We start from the raw sequence: 21,347 nt of genomic DNA, 5'->3' as shown, positions 1-21,347 counted from the left end.
ATGTACCGAAACAAAAAAGCACGGAAGAAGATGAACTTAAGGGCCACAAACAGACGGGGATGGGCTTTTCGATCTTGGAATCGTTGAGATTGCGATGCCACGCAGTAATTGATGAGTGGCCAGCCCTTTCAGGGTCAGCGGTATCAGAATTGATCCTCGGTGCACGGGGCTGAGCGTGCTCGAGGCTCCGAAATCTTCATTCTTGAAGGCGGTTCACTGTTTCTGAAGGCCACACAAAGAGGGTGTTAATTAAGCTGTCTACAGCTTGGAAGAAGATTGATGTGTGGTATGCTAGGTTGGGATTTGGTGGAGATGCTTCATGAAAAGAGGCATCAGGTCGGCAGAGCTTCTTGGAATATTATAAAGATTTCCTTGTTATTTTAATTCAGCTCTAAATATACTTCAAGATTTTTTGTAGTGGCAAGAGCTAGCACTGTTTAATACTGAGCGCCTCATATTGTTATCGAAGCCTTCTTTTATTTGTTCGCTAGAATTAAATTCCCAATATTCCCTCACACTGCCACGGCAAGATCTTATCCAATAAAGCAATAAACTGCTGCTAATATGTCTCAAAAAGGCCTTCCTCACTGCAAATGAACCATCGAGCGCAGGAAATGGCACGAGACGTTACGAAATGGATTGAATGTCGCAAGATCACGGCTTGCCCCTGCGACTTCAACCGATCCCGAGATCGATCGCAGCAAAGTCGATCGTAAAGCAATCAGACTCCTAAATCCATCGTCAAATTGCCTTCTGCATTGGCAGCTGCTGTTGCTGCACAGCTCGAGTTGGGGCGTCGTTTGCATAAAAACTACCTCATAACCAGACTTGGAGAGTCCAAAAGAGCATTCCCAGATTGCGTTATGTTTGCATGGTTTTTTTCTTTTATCATTTTAAAACCTTAAGCCGAATGTGTGTGTGTTTCGGCTTTTTCTCTCGCTTCAACCATGTTGGTTTGCGGTTGTTCGTTCGTTAGCAGGAAACCACAACTACACACACAAGCTACCACAATCAGCCCAGTAAGCCTATTGCAATTGAATTAATTTACGATCGACTCGTCGATCGAGTGCTATCGCCAGCCCAGCCGCCCCAGCGCAGGATAAAGCCTACCAAAATGGCTTCATTTAAAGGATAATGTCTTATTCTTGCCTTCACGCGTTGGTTTCGCATGCAACGCTAATCTCTCCATTCACGCTAGCCGGAGCGCTTTTCTGCACACGACAGTGCAATCGACGACGTGGGCGCCAGCAACACGCCATTAGACAACCGAAAATCCGCTCAACCAGCTGCTCATTTTATGGACCAACAATTCAATCAGCATAATTTTTCCGGCTTCCCAACAGCTCCCACTGGACCGATTCGAGCGTTCGGCTCCACTCCCCGGGCGGAGCAAACTGCTCGGCGAGGTGTAATCGGACCCGTGGTTCCAAAAACGTAGACAACGGAAACCGTGCCTGTCCGCCGCCTGCTACTCCCTCCTTTCTCTTTGCGCCAATGTTCCAATGTCCAATCGGGCGAACGTGCGATTGGACATTGTAGAGCTATCGTTTTGGAAGCTTATCGTGGATCGGATTCATTTTCGGCGACAGTAAACTAATCTCAATTAATTAAACCACGATAAAACGCGCGCGCACCCAGTTTCCTCCGGTCCCGCCGGTCCACAACCTGCAGGAGCTATACGCCCATACGCTGCGACGACTTGTATGTTTTATGTATACAAGCGTGCGTGGCGTGGCATGGTGGAAGTGGTGGCGAAAACAGAAGACACCTTCTTTTGGCGTTGGTGTCTGTTGGTGGCACCAGCACCGCACACAAGATAATGGGCCCGTGTGTCCATTGGGCCATAAATCAAGCTCCCGGTTCGTTATGCGCAGCAGCACCTTTTGTGTCCTCGCTGTCCTCGGCGTGTGCGCGCTCGGGAAGAGCACGATGGTACGATTGGTTTTGGCGAACCTGGCGTCCCGAGCGTGTGTGGAATTCGCGAGGGAGTCATAAAAAATTGTGTCTAACCGATACCTGGGGTGGAAGGTTCAGGACGGGGGGTGGTGTCGGATTCGGCATCGGCATTAGGAAGCTAGACAGCAGCGCTAGCTTTCGAACCGACCGGTGAGCCGTGCGGTATTAAATGTGGCCAGCGCGTTTGCGATTGATTATCGAGGGCATCGGTGGGAGGCCGAACGCTGCTGCGGGATCGTTGAAATATCGATCAATATTGAATAGTGATAAAATTCGATTATGCGCAGCTTTCATCAGAGTGTGTGGCATTTTGCACAAACCGGGAGTGTAGTGTTTCAGTGTGTTATACAAGATAAGGCTTGGTAAATGTGTCAGTTTTTGACATTCTGTATTGCGAATGTGAATAAATTTAAGCATGCTTTTTTGTTATTTATCCTTTCCATCCGATAATATTGAAAACATATAAATGATTTATGAATACAATGAAACATTCGTTTGACCCAGATTTTCCAATTTCAGGATAGAATACAATATATGTACATAAATTTTTATTAGACAGAAGGCCATTATTCTTTAATATCTTTTTCCTAAATATAGTAAAACAACGACTCATTTCATCAATGAATTCACTTCAAATCATTATAAAAAGAATCAAATTACAACTCAAACTGTCTAACATCTGCTTAGCACGTAGAACCATTAGTCATTTTGACTTAGATTACTAAGTTATTTGCTTGAGCCTTGGCGTTCTGATCATTCCAGGGACATTTAGTACAAACATTAACATTACCAGCTTATGTTAATAAGCTTAAATTATAATAATTTCCTTTTCAGGCCTTTTCTTTTTCCCTCCAACGCGCTGAAATTTCAGCCTGTCAGTGGAACAGTATTCATCATCCGGATTGTGACAGTTACGATCCGCCATATTGGATTTCAGCAATGTACTTAGCATCGAGCCCGTGACGGCGTCTGTTTACCTATTTATTAGGATGAAATACTGAGGCTTGTTTTGGGTACGATTTTGTATGTGGAGTGTTGACATGATTTCAGCCAGCAAGTGTCAAAATCCATATATAAATGCTGCTTATATCGCAAAAGCTTCCAATATTATGTGCTGTATGTACCATTTACGAATCTATAAAGCTGTCCAAAGCCAAACTATATTCGAGGTAATTTATTTTTGTACTTCAATGTACTAATTAAAATGCCAATGCTTTTGTTTGTTACTAAACTAAACGCTTTTCCAAAGGTTCTCTTGATCAATCTCAATCGATTCTACCATCGACGGGCATTAAATTAACTTGTTTACCCAGCACATCAAAGCAACATAAAAATGTACCTTTTTTTCACTTCGAGTCCACAGTTCCCTCTTTAAACAACTGTCTATTCATTGCTGTAATAGATTACCAGCGTGCAGCTGATGAGTCACACCTATTAAAACTCTATTATCGTTAACATCACACCTTACTCTAATCAAACAAGGGTAAAAGTGAAAAAAAAACAAAACAAAACAAAACAATCACCATCCCCACATGCAAAGCCCCCAAAGGTGGCTGATTGGATGATAAAAAAAAGGAAGGAAATACCTGTGTTACTGTATCGAAAAATCGAATTATCCCTGGTTTTCGTCTTCTTCTTCTTCATCTTCTTCTGTTGACTAATTTAAATGCGCTTACCTACGGTCAAACGCGGACAGGTTTTGATTTTAATTCTTGTTAGAGCCATAAATTATTCGATAAAACCTAATCCCGCGATCGCCCGATCGGCTACGCAATCGCATGCTTTCTCGTTTGGTGGCTAATGGAGCATGCAGCGCAGCGTACGAGAGATACCAGACCGGCGAAGAAGATAAAAAAACTACACATAATCAGGAAAGAACACGTGTTTTTAAATGGCAGCCTCGTTACGATTGTCTACCAGCCAGCCAGCAAGGGGCGATGGGTGGATGGGTTTAATTAAATTTAAATTTACTACCCAGTGCTCATAAAAATCCGTAAAGCTTATCAGCAATTTCAGGTGACAAAACCTTGGAGCGCTCCTTCCTACCTCCTCGCCATCGGCTGTTGGGCTCCCAAGAGGCGACGCAAGCGTGTTATAAATGTAATCTTATTAATTTTTTATTGCACCACCAGGACCCGGCCGGGGTAGGGTTAAGAAAGTGTCCCAAGTGTGACCCGTGGGGAGGGACAAGCCGCGAAGCGAGTGAAACAATCACGGACTGGCTGAGCGTAAGTTAAAAAAAAGAGCCAAATCCGTCCCAGTTGCACCGTGGAGCGGGAGGCACTAGCCTCCCAACCCGGGTTCTCGCGCGTTCGATTATAAACACCTTTTGCCTAATTAAGGACCCCGAGCCTAAAAGTGCACCACGGGTGGGCACACCAGAACGCACACCAGCGCCGGAGTCGGGCGGAGAGTTTATTGTTATTGTACCCACTAGGCTTCTTTTAGCTGTTTTTAGTGTCGTTGGACTGATGAATGGTTACTGCTTTGCAGAGGGGGTGAGGTGAGCTCCAGCTCTTTTTTTGCTCCAACTCCAAAGCCGTTTGACGTTTAATGCCCCTTGCACCACGTTAACATGTCGACAGGTCTGAGAATGGAACCGTATGGTGCCGCCAGTGTGGACTGTTTTGTTTCATCGGTGTAAGTTTCACCTTCATGCGTCTCTTCCGCCTGTCTGTGTGTCTGTGCGTCTGTGTGTGAATTAATAATTCAGTTTTATTAGGAAGAAGTCGGCCAGCTGTAAAGCTGTCTATTGATTAGCTAGCTGCAACCGAGCTGCAGTTTTACTTTTCAGGCGAACAATTTATGGGTCAGAAGGCCAGCCGAAAGAAGGCCTTTACATGGGCAGGCAGCTTAATCGAAAGGGCTGGCAGTTTAATTGCACACCTCACCTTTATCGAGAGCCCGTTCCGTTTGGGCAGTAATTGCACGGGCGCGTTCGCGTTGATGCCGTAAATTGAAAACCGTAAAACGCTTCGCTGTAATCACAATCATTGCTGCCGGTGGTGGTGCGATTCTCATTAAGCATTAATGTCACTCAAATCAAGGCAGCTCCAATCATTGGCGACGGAACGCAACGAAGAAATGCAATCGAACTTTTACAAACAGGAGCTTCCCCATTTCCCATCCAATGTCTCCACGCGTGTGTTAGGTGTGTTGCGAGGTGGGTACAAGGCTTCCTTTTTTCATAAATTATCACGTCCGATGTGTTAGACGGTGACGGGGCCGGGCCCTTTATCTCCTGCATCTAGAGCCACCACCCTCCATTTTCTGTTCCATCCAATCAACTACGGCGCACGGTGCGGGCGGCCCAATGTTGTGTCAGTTTGAAACAATGTATCACACAGACCCGGGGAAGACAGAGGGAAGGGCGCGAAATAATGCCCTACTGTTTTGGGTACGACTTCCATTCCTTGCGTTACATTTCCTCGCGTTACATTCGATGATGAATGATCTTCCTTTCCAAGTACGTATCACTCGCACACAGACACATTCGGCCACCATTCAGTCAACCCCAATGATGGGTTCTTTCCCCGTTGTAGTTGTGTTTTGCTGGTTCCTTATTGAGTTATTCAAACTGACAAACGACATATTGGATTGGACCGTTTCCAACGGGTGAGCACACTCCCCATCCCTCAGTAACAAGAGCACAACACATCGAGCACTGCCAGTTGACAGGAGCTGCGTTTCGAAAACTGGCGACATTTTTGTCATTTTTTTCCTTTTTGGCTCGCTTCCCTTTCTTTTTTTGGTTGGGATAATTGAAGGAAATTCCCATTGCCCTGTTTTCGTGGTGTCATTTTTCTTTCTTGGTACTAAAACAACCAGGGAAAAAACGAATGCGCCACTCAAACACACAACCGAGGGGGAGAAACCGCCTTTCATTGACTTTCATTGGAGTATGTGTGTTTATGTGAACCATTTTCGATGCAGCGCCATCCATCGAAAAAGACAAAAAACGGACCGGGAGCTAAATCATCCAATACGGAACGGTACCGGGTTGCCAATGCAACGCGAATGAACCTCTCCCCCACACACACACTCATCACGGATGGATGTGGTAACTGGTGGCCCGCACCATCTGGAACCGTTCCCAGGGAGCCGGTCGGTCTATTAAAGAGGCTCGGGACGCCGTGGTCGCCGTGGTGTAATTGAAAATCAAGCTGAAAAACAAGGCATTAAATTTTCAAATTGAAAACAAATTGACCCCAAGCCAGACAATTGTCAGTCATTAGTCTTCCGGCTTTTGCGGGCTGCGCTCGGGGCCTCTTTTGGGCTAGCCGCGATGCAGCTGCTATCATTTTGGCAATAAATTAGCAACAGAAGCAAGCGAGCGACTGCAGAGTTTGAGTGGTGTTTGGTTGCTTTTTTGTGTGGGTGTGCATAGTATCAGAGCAGCGCGTTCCAAAGCCAAACTACTTTGTAGTTTAATTCAATAAAGAACAACGCACCGGCATCAGAATAGGTGGATTACATCGATAGGAAGATAAATAAAATTGAGAATTTGAGAAATATTTGTTCCACTTTTTTGGTGATCAGTAATTCATTATAGTTACACTTTTTTATGTACTGCACTAAAAGGGCTTCCATTACAGATAAATGATCAGCACAGTTTAGTGTTAACAAATTCAGTGTCTTCCAAATAATTCCAACGGTTTATAAATCTAGTTTTTGACTGCTCAACAGCTCCTGTTCTTGAGATTGTGAGCAATTTTAGCAATAGCTCTATGTGTTAGCTCTAAGTGTAAGCTCTTGATCCTACAAAATAGTGCCCTCTTTACAGAAGGTACAGTGAGGAATATTACATTTCTTAGTCTATTAAAATGCACACATGCAACAAAAGTCTTCATTATTTAAGCAATCAACAGGTACAATTACAAGCATTATATTGCCATGGATATCATCTCGGGCAAAGTAAAATAAAATTAACTATTAAATGCCATTTTTTACTCTAATACAAGAATTTGGTTTTAGGAACCTGTGGCAGAGGTTTCCTGCTGTTAGATTGTTTTCAATCGAAGAGCATTTTGAATTCGAACACAAATGCATTGCAAATGTAAAGCATGTAAAGCACTTAATATTATCTGATTTGCTCTATAGTCAATAGTGAATACTAACAGCCAATCATCAGACCTATTAAGCTTATTGAACAGTAGATTACATGATGATTATTTAAAAGGAGTTTCTTATATTGTTTTCAACAAATCTCAAAATGTATTACACAAAAGCATTCATGCTTTAAGAACACGATATACTAAAAAAAACGTAAACCATGGATTCATCACACATCTTTGCTTGCATCGTATGGTCATAGATGTTTGTCTTCTTATCTACCATTCAATTCCACATCATCCACTCTTAAAACCTCCCAAGAAGTGTATTAATTCGTCAAAAGTCTAAATTACACCTCGTACCACTTTCAATAATTACTGTAATCGCATCGGTGATCTGCGCGGGAATGTGCACACACACACACGTCGGATGATAATATACATGGGACCGGACTTGCAAGAGCTCAACAACCATCTGCAGCACACGCTCCGCGACATAATCCGACCATCGGCATTATGCAGCTAATTCCCACTCCTAATAATGCTGTCTAATGACCAATTCATAGCTGTAGCTTTTTTACAGAGGCTTAAGGGTCTTGGGCTCACTTCCGATTCCACCTTCATTCTTTCCTCCCGTTTCCTCCCGCGACCAAATGTGTTCTCGACCGGAAAAACACCCCAAAAATGCATTTCTGAGTTGGCTTCCAGCTGGACTCGGGAGAGCTAGAGAACTTTAAAAAAAAAGGCAAAGTCAAAATTGAGCAGAATGATTTATTGCCCGTAATCCCACCCGGAAAATGACTCCTAATTCTGACACTTCCTTTCCACCGGCGACACAGATAACGATCTGTGCCTCGATACTGCCAACAACAACTAAAAAAAGCTATCGTTTTCGCCTACCTTCCCGTCTTGGTGATGATCATTTCCGTGCCGAGCTCGTTGAACTTGTCCCACAGCTCCTTCGTTTCCAGGTGACACTGAACCGGCCGCAAGTCGTCCGAATTGCAGGACCCGACGATGGTTGGTCGCTTCTGTCCGGGTGGGTTGGGAAGAGACGAAAAGTGACGTTAAGCAATAGAACTCGGTGGTTTTAAGACAAGCAAATCGATTGACTTACTTGTGCCGGTTCCGGTGAAAGCCGCTCCTCATCCGACACGGACACACTGTTCGGAGTTTCGGTTGTGCGCGAGTGGGTCACCCGGCCACTGTCCGAGGATTTGGGCTCCTCGGAATCGCTGCACTCCTCCACATCCACGTCTACCTCATCGTCCACCTCGGAGAGTCGATCCATGGATGAGTTTTGTGAACCTGTGCAGAGAGAGAGAGAGAGGTAGAGAGATAGAGAGAAAAAAACATTTAAAAAACGTGAACAACATGGATTAAAACATTACACAAATTATTAAAACACATTATTTTAAATTATCACAAAGCGCACGTTCATGCATCGGTTACGCACAGCGCAACTTGCGGCACTCGAAAGGGGTCCGAGGACGGGTGGGTGGGACGGTGGTAGTGTTCTATGTCTGGAGCTAATTAAATATTCCATTAACACCGCGATTACGGCTTGTTTAATAAATCAAACATTAATACGCATAAATTAATTCCAATTACGCTTCGGCACTGGTGAAAACGGAGGTCTGCGGGAGGTTGGAAAGGATACACCCAGCCCTGCCAAACCCTTCTCCCCTCCCCCTCCCCCCCCTCGCATACCGAAACGGCCATATGCAATTGAAACGCTCACCGTGGAAATGAAATACATTAAATTAGGCGTGAAACAATAAAAAACAAAGTACAGCCCACCTCGGGCCGAGCGTTTGCGGTTTTGGGCGTTTGAATTTCCCCACCAACAATTGGGTGAATCCCAACCCCCCCCCCCTTCCCACCCACTGTGGCGCGGGTCCTGTGGTTTGATCTCATTGCCATCATTACCCCCTGCTTTTTTGTTGTAGTTGCTGTTGTTATAAATGCAGTTTTTGATATTAATTTTCCCACCTACTTTTTCGTCTGGTCCGTTTGAAGGACCGGTACGGTTGGTACCCAGCTAACAATAGAGACATTTAGCAAACATCGGGCTAAGAATATGTGCATACAGACTGGCGAGGAGGGGGGGGGGGGAGGCAGAAAAATGCCAAAGCATAAATAAAATCAACATGCGCTTAACAAGCTGAAAGTTTCAGCTCTTCCTTCTGCCACACTGCCGAACCGGTTTGGTTCCCTTTTTGCTGCCTCCAAATATTCATCGCCACCCATTCAACCATTCCCGCTGCCAGCATCCCCCCTCCCATGGAGTCAGTGTGTATGAATGTGTGTGATTGTGTGGCGTTGTATGTTTTGAGTCAAATATTTATGCAAACGTTTCATGCTTGAGGAGAGATTTTTGTTTTTTTTTTTGTTTTTGTCGACCCATTTGCTGACGATGATAACAGCAGCTACTTTTTGCTTTGTTGTTGTTTTGGTCGGTTATTGCCAAAAGCTCCATGTCATCTCGTAATTGAATAAAACAAGAGAGCCCCACATAGATGGTAACCCTTTCTTCGGCACAATAAAATACAATGTTTTGCGTTGCAACATGGTAAAGAATGGCCCACCGGGTTTCGGGGATGCGTGTGCTGATGATGGCGTTGACGATCAGCTGTTTGCTGTTGAGCAATAATGCGTTGGCGCGGGGCATGTTTTATGAGATTTATAGTTCCTTTATTTGTAATGGTACAGTTTTAGCTCATTAATTAATATGGTAAATAATTACAGCAGGTACAAGCTTCTATTGAATTAGGTAAGCATATAATAGGAATCAAGGGGAATGATCGTATCATCTACAGAAAAAGATGTAGGATTGTGAAGAAAAGGAAGCTAACGAATACATGTAATACCAAACAGATTCTGTGGTGAAAATGATGAAAGATTTACAAAGTTTTTTGTTTGTATTTTAAGAGAAATATTGGAATGAGTTGGACAATTACAGTATTAAATCAAAGTTGAAGTATCACAGCTCTAATTATTTGTTTAATTAATTGATTTCATCAATCGTTTTACCTTTCCAATCGGAGAATATTTCAAATTGTACTAAAAGGAAAGATGCAAACACATGAAAAGGTTAAATCCGACTTGAAATATGATTACTTTTTCCCATAATCGCTAACGTTGTAATGTTGCCTAATGTTGTATGTTGAAATTAAATAACCTTCTACATAAGTTATCTTACATTATCTTTTCCACCCATTTAATTTTGTACCATGTTCGGCTTTTAAGATAAGTTATTTCAAACATTTGCTTTTCATATCGTGAAATTAATTTTAAACTGGTTTATTGTAAAGGATTTTATAGCAATTAGAATTAAATAAGTTACATGATGTTGACTTAACTTCTACAAAAGTTTTGTAATGCAAATGACTCACAATTGGTCCTATTAATTTTTATATTCAAAATCTAGCTACGTTTAGTTACTCTAGCAAGATAAGTTCTTCTTTTTTTCTTCATAGATTAACATAATAAATGTTATAATGAGCCTGTGATCTAGCCTGCGAAATTGACTGATTTAAAACCCATAATTGCTTAACGTTACGCCAAACAGAAAAATAGCTAAAGGAAAAGGAATGTTTTTTGCGAATCCTCCATTTTTTTTTTTTTGTAATGTTGTAGAGAACAAAGATTATTATTATTATTTTTTTTTTAGGTTTCACTGATTGACTTTAATAGTTTAATCCTTTTGTTGTGTGTTTATTGTTAATAATGGAAATGCCCCTAGTGGTTTTACTTGTATCTTCAAATCCCAGAAGTCCTTGCAATTCATTTGATCCTTTGCAGTTACCTTATTTCAAGTAAATTCGAATAGAATAGGTTCTCTCTGAGGCGGTCAGGCAGTACAGATATCAACTAATACGACTGACGATGGGCTTGAATATCTGCCCAAGCGACAAAATCGACATGCTTTCTCGCTCTCTCAGGTTTACTGATCTATTGGGTAGAATGAGAAAGCATGTCGATTTTGTTAGTTGGGTGGATGCATGGTACTGAATGAGTCTCAATAGCATGTTATTGAGTTCAGATGTCGGAGTTAAGACGTTACACCAAATATAATTAGCTTGAGGGTTGATTTTTAGCATCCATCTTCTCCATCCTCGTAAAATCTATTTCACTTACATTTGGTGAATAATTTTGCATCCAAAATGTATTATTTTGGCTCTACGTATTAAGAAATGTACGCTCTAAGATATTTCCCTCACTATTTCCCAACAAATATACGATCGCATCAGAGCGAAACTTATGAAAGTGCTATACATCGGTGAAGCTTGTTTATATAATCAGTGTATCCGTTTTGTTTTGTCGATTAAAAGTGATAATTTCTCTTTGGGTATTCCCATACAAACACGTACGGTTTACTGTCATTTTGATTTTTATGGATCCGGCAACCGAAGCAGCCAAAGAGCTCCCCCATAAAACCCAATCAACTGTAAATCGCCAACAATTGGTGCCGGCTAGATACCGGTGAAGAGTTTCTCTCCCAATGCCAACATCGACGAAGCGACAACATTTATCACCCATAGGAGCGACAGCAGCAGAGGAAGGCGGGTGAGTGAGTGAGCGAGCTTTTAGTGCATCACACTTTCGCTCGTTACGCGGCTCATTTCGATTGTTGAGTGAGCTTGAAAATAAAATAAAATAAAACAATCGAACAAAACAGAATCTATACAATCAATGATCCATATCGGACGTTCATAAATCGATTAAAGCGCCTGGTTGCGTTTTGTTTTCTTTCTTTCTTCTTCTGTTGTGTATGTTCACCCGCCAACACAACTCATTTTTAATTGACAAGCCAGGAATTACCAGCCCGCCACGCGCAAGGTCACTCTACACGGGGACGCATGTTGCGGTGCGTAACTTGTCCGCACGCAACACTCCGGCCTATGCAAACAATGTAACACTTTGCACCAACAATGCTTCAACACCGCGTATTTTGGGTCGAAATACTTGCAATCCTTCGCTTTGCAAACACGTTCTAACGTGTTGAGAAATTACCTTTCCTGTGTGTGCGTAAAGTTTTTCAACACTTTATTACTTGCCGAGCACTGAAATGTGGTCCACGATCCCAGTCCCAGAAAACAGGTGGTTACTGGCTGGCGAGAAGCAAAGGTGGGTGGCCACTTCCGGCTAGGTCCGAAAACCCTTTGCCCAAAGAAATGGGTGGGATTTGCTTTGCCCTGGCGAAAATTCCCCACACACGCACACGCAATCGCTCACGCACCATCGTACGCATCGACATATACGCACGAACTCTGCTTGGGCCTCCCTCCTCACCCCGGGGGGCTGTCAACGGGGTGGCTTTGTGTCGTAACTTTTACTAACCCTTTTTCCGGGCTTTCCTTCATTTTGGGCTAGCGGGGAAAATCGAAGTCGTTTGATTTTCTTCACCTACTTTCACCCTCATGCAAAGAGGGCTTTATTTTGTTTATTTAAACTGGTTTCTGTTACGCTCTATCTAGCATAAGAGAGACTTTACTTGATCGTTTGCTGTGTGTGTGTGTCTCTTTACTTGAAGTATTTAGCATTACTTGCGAACGCAGCATGAGAATACTTTCGTCATTCGGGAGGCGCGCACCGATTTACGATAATGATAATGATGGAGGGAGCCCCGTGCGGTAAAGTGCGAATTGTTCGCACCGCCACCATTGGGCTGGAAAATGGGTCGAAAACATGCAGACGCATCAAGCACACCGCCACCGCTTGAAGGTGGTTCCGTTTTTCCTTCGTTTTACCTTGTGTTTGATTGGGACTTTTGGGAAGCGCGCTGAGGTGGGAAGGTGGGCTGAAGGTGTGAGAATTCTAATAAAATCCTGCAAAACCCATCATGACACACGCGAACAAATGGCAAAGTTAATTAAGAGCGGAGAGTGTGTTTGTGCATGAACGCATGCGTTAGGTGTGGTGAATCTTTCATTTTCCGCACTTGTATAGAGTTGGTGTGTTTATTTAATAGTTTTGCTGGTGCTCGTGTTTATTATAATTATTTATAAATTTAAATTATTGAAAAACAAATGAGCAAATCATTTAATATTTCAGGCCCTAATTTATCAGTTATTAGTTCTTCTTTTTAGTTGCAATATTTGATATGAACAGTGAAATCTTTTAACAATCCTAAGTTTAAGGATGATATCCATTCAAACTAATTCACTCAATCGTTCTAGTTAATCAACATTCTACACGGCCCAAGTAAGTATTAACTTAACATCGAGAACTTAATAAGCAACGCATCTAAATATTCATGTTTTAATACTTTCATAACATTTTTGAACAACTACAAGAATCTTATTTTGCACTATAATGTATCTGAAATGTGCAAAGAAGCAATATTTGTGTCACGCATTCTTGTGGTAGCGTAATTTCATTCATTTTTAGCCATTTTCGTTCGAGCGTACATTGATATTTCTTCTCTGTTTTCTTTATTCTCTTCTTATTTTCATGGAATAAACTGAGAAAGACATTTTAACTAGCTTTGAACCCATGACTTTGGAAGTCAAGTCTACGAGTGCTACAAGAGATATCAGCAAACCTTGTGGGATCGATCAAAAGCTTCATTATACTTTGTAAGCTAGAATTAATGCTAGCTAATCTTTACAGTTAAGTAAGTAATGTTACATATTTATTCCTGTACATTTTTATGTGCAAGGGAGAGAGCCAAAGAGTAAGAGAATGTGATGTAAGTGGCCAAGCCTTGACGGACATCCTTTAAGAAATTCATGAAGAGCAGAGCGTTCTTTTTACGGGTACATCGTATAATGCACCCAAAGGATTCTAGTTCAAACTAATTCGTAATAAGAATTCATAATTTGCAAAACATTTTGCATGGAAATATATTAAATACGTAGTAAATCAAGGTAATAATGGATTTTATTCTTAACATTCAACTCCAACTCCAACTTAACCTCCTGGATTTATTAAAACAAGGTTGAAATGTTCCATTTGATACCTCAGATATTTTAATGTCGTAATGAACCAATCAGCCGCACATGATTTGTGTGGCTTACTAAATACCTCAAATATTTTAATTGCTTTAAATAAGCACTACCGCTTTAGCACTTCCAGCCTTCACTTCTCAACTACCGGTCGGGACGGTCGTTCAAATCACCTCGCCTCTCGGCATAGCACACGACCCGTACCATCGAAAAAATAACCCCCATGGCCCAAAAACCGTACCACCGATCCCGCTCCCCAAACCGCCACCATACTGATCGCACACCAATTCATACCCGCTGAGTTCATTAGAGTGTGCCGCTTGTGTGTCCCGCCCCGGCGCCGTCCCTTGTTTGCTGCGGCAATCCGCAAGTGCAGAGGCATTAGCGCTTCGGTTAGACCGCTGATTGCAGCCTGAATTATGACAGGCTACTGTCCGGGTTTGTTTGCATATCACTCTGTCGCCCCGTGCTCCTGTTGTCGTCCCGTCGACCGGCACCTGACCGCGCCTTCACCGAGGGCCTGAATGTCCCTCCCACCAGCGCTACATCCCCATCCCCGCGATTGGTGCAAATTCCGTTAGTGGAATAAATCAATTTTAAATAGATTATCGGCACGATTAAAACCGGGCTACCTCGGGTGGGTGGTCTGGCAGGGCGAAACCTGACGCAATTCAATTAAGTGGCCATTGCAACATAAGCGCATACACAAACCCACGACCACACACACACACACACACACACACACACACACACACACACACAAGGAGTGCTATATTATGCAACGGTAACGGTTAAAATTCCCCAGGTTGTTGCTCGCGCGGACACCGGGCACTCGCGCCTACGTCAGTCGGAGCCGGTCAGGGAGAGCGCGATTGTGCCACCGTGTCAACATGGGGCGGCAAACACTGTTTATGTCCCGTGTCGCGCACGATGACAGTTTGTGTAGCTTGGTGCTGATTATAAGTGCGCCAAACGCCCGACCACCTACTGTGTGCTGCGTCTAAAACACCTCCCCCCATATTGCAGATACATTAACTTATGGTGCATATATGGTTTGCAAAAAATCACCAAGAAAACTAATTAAATTCCACTTATTATACGTAACCAATATGGCGGGATGGAAACGATCGCCTCAACAAAAAAAAAAAAAAAAAAACACTCCACGAGTACGGTTTTGTGCCGACTGTTGTTCCCGGGGTAGCATCTAATTTAGCTGTAAAATTAGATCAGCTTGGCAAAGCTGCAACTGGGTGCGAGCGATGGATGGAAGGACGGAACGGCAATATGTCAAAACGTTCCCGTCAACGCCAATTAGAGATGTGATAGTAATTAGTATTTCGTTTCCACTGTTGCGGTTTGATAATTGAGACTTTGGGTTGAGGTAAATGATCTGTGCATCTGTCATGCGGTGTGTGTGCCGTTATCAGGCGGAAGGCTTATCTCGAACGATTAACCGTAATGGCGATCGTTCAATGGCGGCCGCTTGTTGTTTGCTTCTTAGTGTGAAATCGTTAGGATTATTTATGGGAGTTTTTTTTCCTTTTTTGTGTGTTTTTTTTTATTTATTTCTGTTCCGTTTCAGTTTAAGGAAAGGCCACATTGAAGCCATGATTTTTTACTTAGGTATTAAATAAGTCAAATTTTACAATGAACAGTATTTTGTAACGAATTGTACATAAGAATTGGTCTGAAGGGGTATTATTTGATAGACTTTAAAAGTCTTATTGGTTACATTTAAAACATATTTAAATATTACATTCAGATTTGAATGAGAGACATCCTGTTAGATTTAGTTCGTGTTTGATAAGATAATTTGTTTAAATTTAAATCTAGTTTTAAAAAAAATCCTGAATAAAAAAATATCTGATTTGCTTTTTTACTTTTATTAACTTTATAATGGTTTATCCGTTTTTTCTGAAGTTAAGTATAAGATACTTCACAATTAAGCTTATCGGTTTTAATCGCCTGGGTGCTATGAAATGCTTTGAGACAATTTCTTGCCACAAAATAAACATTTTGTATCATTATACCACCTATCAACACGTTGAAAAACGCTCACCTATACGATTCATGCTTCCCCCTCGTCTTTACCTCTCCTTATCCCCGTTCCACTCGATATGAGCAAAATTAATCAACTCGGAATCGGAATTCTATCACCACTACCACCACCACCACCCTACACACTAAACGGCTAGCGGGTAAGGCAGCGAACGAACAAATGGATAGTAGAAAAATCGAAAACAAACTTGCCACTTACGAAAACTGCTTCCAGAGGGCTCCTGCTGGAGCCCTCCCGCAGTGCCATGATCGCCGCTATCGAGAAATCCGTCGCACCCTTGGCCGCGGACAGGGCTGCGGCAGCGGCCGCCGCCGCCGCAGCAGCAGCAGCAGCTGTACTCGGGACGGTCCCTGGCCCCATACCCGGTGGTCCCACTGCCGGTCCATCGCCGCCTGCTGTCCCCTGGGTGTCCAGCAGCATTCGATTGGCGGTGCGCCTCTGCTGCTGTTGCTCCCGAGCCGCTGGAGAATGGGCCCGGGCTCGTCCACTGCTGGCCACTTGCGTTCCACCTTCAACCCGCCGCCGTGCCGCACTTTTTGCCGTCCGCTCACTCGCGAGGTCACGTTTGCGTTTGTGTCTCTCAATTTTGTCGGTCAGCCTGGGGCGCCCGGTCACCGTGGACAGTTTGGGAGGCGTTACGGTGGTGCGACGGAGCGGCGACGAGGACGACGGCACGGCACGTATTATAACAGCCTCATCGATTGGGGCTTTGAGTTTCGGTGGGCTTGGTATTATGAGGAACAATCCGACACGTTTCAAACACCGACGGCAATTGCAATGTACTCGCGTTACACAGATTGGGCTGCACTTTCACTACCGGAAAGGGGGTATTTCGCACGCACTCGATGGTCACCACACTTTGTCGGTAAAACTGTACCACAACCTGCTCTCGTTCAGTTGAATTAATAATTTCCTATTGCACTACTTCAAACAGTCGCTCCATGCACTAACGCGAAGGCAAGGTAAGCTTCGAAATGCTGCCGAAAACGGTGTCCCTGCCGTGTTTCATACAGCCTGGGTTCACACGCGACCAGGATGAAGAGAGGAGGAGAAGGGGGGGTGGTAGTGAGTGGGTGGGAGGGTTTCGGGTTGGTGGGGCGTATTTTTAACGCGGCTATCGCTTTCAGAGCAAGGAAACGCACTAGCCCCCCCAGGCGGCTACAACGGCTCGTTTCAACGCGTGCGTACCCGATGGGATGATGATGGGCAGCGCGCTGCTCAGCAACGAGTACTCGGAATGAGCTTTCGAACCCAACTGGCGCGCGCGCTTCGTATCCGGTGCCGTGCGCTCGCACACACGCACACACGCGCAAACACCGACACGCAGGCGTGCAGAAAATGCAACGCGAACTGCACCAACACCACCACCATTAGCAGCAGCAGCAGCAGCAAGCGTAGGGGAAAATGCTGCACGGAAACAGGTTTGCCGTGTAAGGGGGTGGGGGAAACCGAAACGCAGCTCCGCCTACTGGCGGGGTGTCATCCATTTTGTTTTCTCCCTCTTTCGGGGTGCTCATTCGCTCTCTTCCGCAGGACTGTGTGCGTGCAAATAGGGGAGGGAAAACTGTGGCGCTCAGTGCTTTTCCTCACTGGAAGCAGGAGGGCTGCTCACTGGAATGTGAGTAACAGACGATGAGACGGGGTGAGTGTGAGACACACTGCTTTCACCCTTGTTTGTCTCTCACTGTATCTGGTTGTTCTTCCGCTTTATGTTAGGGGTTGAGGCTTTTGCCTCATGTTGACAGTATCATATCAGTTTTTTCCGCGTACTGCTCTCGAAGGAGTTCATTGGACTGACTTATAGCATGTTGGTGAATTATACAGCTTACGTGCTGCTGGATAACTCTGTTTATTTTTAACACAAACAAAAATGCGTCAGGTTCATTTGTTTTATTATTTCCAATAAAATACCGTAATAAAGTATATCATAAGTACATGTACTCTATACTCAACCATTACAGTTTTTGCATAACAAGCGGTACAAACTCTTTTCAAATTTTTAAATATTGCACACAAATCTGGTCTAAAGAAATGAACATGAAAATGAACTTTACCCCAATACTTCGTTATGGAACCGGTGGCAATACGTCTAGTTTATATGCAAGAACATTTCTTTTTTTTTTATCTGTTTGCTTTCGTATTTAAAAGGCTCAAATTGTTTCGTTTCAAAGGCGTTACGCTGAACAAAAGATTATAGGCTTGCGTATACTGTTACGTCTGAGCTGTATAATGTGTTGCATATTTGGTTGATGGAAAGGTCGTCAATTTTCCATATGTGACCTTTTCTAAAACTAAAGCATAATCATGAAATGTGCATATATGCTGTTCAGTTAAGATATAATCGTAATAACTTATGAAATTATGTGTAACTTACCGTTTAAAATGTGAAATTCAGTTCATTTAATTAATTCAGATGTGTCAAACTCATTTGTTCGGCGACTCACGTGTTAACGCAAAAATCCGTTCATGGGTCGCAATATGTACGTAACATATTGATGCTAAAAAATTTCTATTCGAAATATAACCTGAATTTACCATGACTTCGTAGCGTCGCGGGTAGCGTACAAAAGTTTGACAGCCCTGAGGTAAATAATCGTATTGGCCATTGTATCCTAAACATGTGCTTAATTCGGTCAAATTATACTATCTGTTATGGTGGAAGTCCTCGTAAGATATTATTGATAAAGCAGTTTGCAGACCATTGTATCTACTAAAATGCTTCATTTTGGATGAAATCCTTTTAAATCCTAAATTCATACAATTGCTAGTATTTGGTATTTTATTTTGGATTAAAGGATTGCTTCACGAAATCCAATATCTTGTCACGACGACTAGAACAATTTTTGGAAATAAAAAGATGAGGCATTGATACAACATCGTTCAAAAATAGATGCGAGAATCTATGGCATTACAAATATAAAACCGTTGAATTTTGACACGGTGGAAACAATTGTTTTAGCTATTAACAAGTCCCTCAAACATGCTGGGGTCGTGGTCTTTCCGCGGAGTAATGTTCTAAAGGGAAATTCTAGATTATTGTTCTTTAAGCGGAAGCAACGTCAGCTATTAGTGCGCGTTTTTCAATAATGCTTTAGATTTTACATTCTTCGCTATATTATAAGCGGTGCTTACTATTTCTAAATTCATGGCTGAATGAACCGTCGTTGCATATTGGCCTAGAATTGGTTTATGTACGTACCAGGACGTGGAAAGCAATGTGTTGTGTTATCCGGCACTACAACCGCTTTGCGGTCTTGGCCTGCCTCAGGAGTGTCCGAAACCGCTCACGGTCTCGCGCCTTCGTCTGCCAGTCCGTTATCCCGGCCTTAATGGCGGACGCCTCCACGCCATCTTGCCACCTCAATTTGGGCCTACCACGCCTCCTCTGTCCTTGTGGACGGCCTAAAAAGACTTTACGGGCTGGGTCGTCCGTTTCCATGCGTATAACATGGCCAGCCCACCGGAGCCTGGCGAGCTTTATACGCTGTACGACAGTGAGGTCGCCGTACATCTCGTATAGCTCGTCATTATAGCGGCTCCTCCATTGTCCTTCCACACATACGGGGCCAAGTATCCTTCTGAGCATCTTCCTCTCGAACGCGGCTAAGAGGGTTTCGTCAGATTTGGACAGTGTCCATGTCTCAGAGGCGTATGTGAGTACTGGTACTATATAGGTACTATATAGTCCCAGCTTCGTCCGTCGCGACAGGTTCTTTGAGGTAAACTGCTTTTTCAGGCTGTAGAATGACCGGTTGGCAGCCAGCATCCTTGCGCGCAACTCAGCTTCCATGCTGTTGTCGTTGCTGACCTTTGACCCAAGATAGGTGAATTGTGGGACGACTTCAAAAGTGCGTTCACCTATCTGTACGTCACACCTACGTAGATTCGGATTATTTATTGGTAGGTCCGCTGATGTTGCCACCATCAGTTTGGTCTTTGCCTCGTTTATCTGCAATCCGAGGCTCTCTGCCGCCTGCTCAATCCCTTGGTAGGCTTCTGCTACATAGGAGAGCCGCAGACCAATGATGTCTATATCATCAGCGTATGCCAGGATCTGGGTTGACTTATAGAAGATGGTTCCCGTAGTCTCCACCCTCGAGTCGCGGATGGCCCTCTCTAGCGCCAAGTTGAATAGGAGACAGGCAAGCCCGTCCCCCTGGCGCAGACCTTTGGTGGTAGCAAAAGGTCCTGAGAGTTTTCCATCCACCCTCACCTGGCATGTGACGTTGGTCATAGTCATTCTAACTAGCCTTATCAGTTTGGCCGGGATTCCAAATGAGCTCATAGCGTCGTACAGTTTTACCCTGGCTATGCTATCGTATGCGGCTTTGAAGTCTATGAAGAGATGGTATGTGTCGTTTTTGTATTCAGCCATCTTCTCCAAGATCTGCCGCATGGTGAAGATCTGATCAGTGGTTGATTTTCCGTTTCGGAATCCTCTTTGATAGTTTCCTACTATCTCTTCGACGTGCGGGACAAGGCGATCCTGAAGGATCAGGGAGAATATTTTATAGGCGGTATTCAACACCGTAATACCCCTGTAGTTGTTGCAGTCCAACCTGTCTCCCTTCTTGTATACGGGGTAGATGATGCCGAGATTCCAATCACAAGGCATCGATTCGCTATCCCACACCTCAGTAACAATTTGATGAATCTCGTTTTCTAGTCGTGCACCTCCATTCTTGACCAGTTCAGCTGCAATTCCGTCGGTTCCGGGTGCCTTGTTATTTTTCAGCCGACGGATAGCCTTTCGTGTTTCTTCTATGCTAGGTGGCAGTAGCATGACACTATCTGCTAGTGGCGCTTCTAGCTGTTCGTTTAACTGGTCGTTGAGTAATTCATCAAAGTACTGAGCCCACCGCGAGAGGACCTCTGGCTGGTTACTAACCAGATCTCCATCCTTGTTGCGACAGCAGGTTACCTTAGGTACCACGTTGTTTCGGTGACCTGCTATCGCTTGGTAAAACTTTCGTGTCGGTCCGTACGCCTCTCTGGTTTGCTCGAGTTCCCGCATGTTTTGCTCTTCCAAAGCATGCTTCTTAGAGCGGTGAACTCGTTTCTCTTCGCGTCTGAGCCGTGAATATTCCTCTGCGCATGCCCGCGTTCTATGCCGTTGCTGCATTGCTCGGTATGCAGTATTCTTACGTTCGGTCACTTGTCTGCATTCATCGTCGAACCAGCCAGATTTGGTGTTGCCACGACGTGGTGGGAGTATATTTCTTGCACAGTTTATTATTTTTGTTTTTAGAGCGTTCCACCTCTCGCTCGTAGTTTCATATCTGTTTTCTGGTAGTAGAGACTCGTCTAAAGCGGCTTTGAATTCCTGTTGGA

The 21,347-nt window shown here is 43.8% G+C and overlaps 1 protein-coding gene across 2 annotated transcripts in view; it reads right to left on the bottom strand.

The window, feature by feature from the left end:
* LOC121597197 (T-box protein H15) overlaps positions 1–17,271 on the bottom strand; it is a 55,831-nt gene extending 38,560 nt beyond the window's left edge. The window contains exons 1-3 of one of the 2 annotated variants that reach the window (XM_041922785.1): positions 16,208–17,271; positions 8,125–8,315; positions 7,908–8,038 (exon numbers count right to left, since the gene is read on the bottom strand). In XM_041922785.1, the coding sequence (XP_041778719.1) occupies positions 7,908–8,038; positions 8,125–8,315; positions 16,208–16,436 (551 nt within the window). In that variant the 5' untranslated portion in view covers positions 16,437–17,271. The remainder of the gene's footprint in view (positions 1–7,907; positions 8,039–8,124; positions 8,316–16,207) is intronic. The other variant, XM_041922786.1, reaches the window with a different exon arrangement.
* Between the last annotated feature and the right edge of the window lie 4,076 nt (positions 17,272–21,347).

The sequence above is a fragment of the Anopheles merus genome, chromosome 3R (genome assembly GCF_017562075.2).
Source record: "Anopheles merus strain MAF chromosome 3R, AmerM5.1, whole genome shotgun sequence".
Taxonomy (NCBI): Eukaryota; Metazoa; Arthropoda; class Insecta; order Diptera; family Culicidae; genus Anopheles; species Anopheles merus.
The sequence above is the reverse complement of the archived record's forward strand: the minus strand, read 5'-3'. Positions and strand labels throughout refer to the sequence as shown.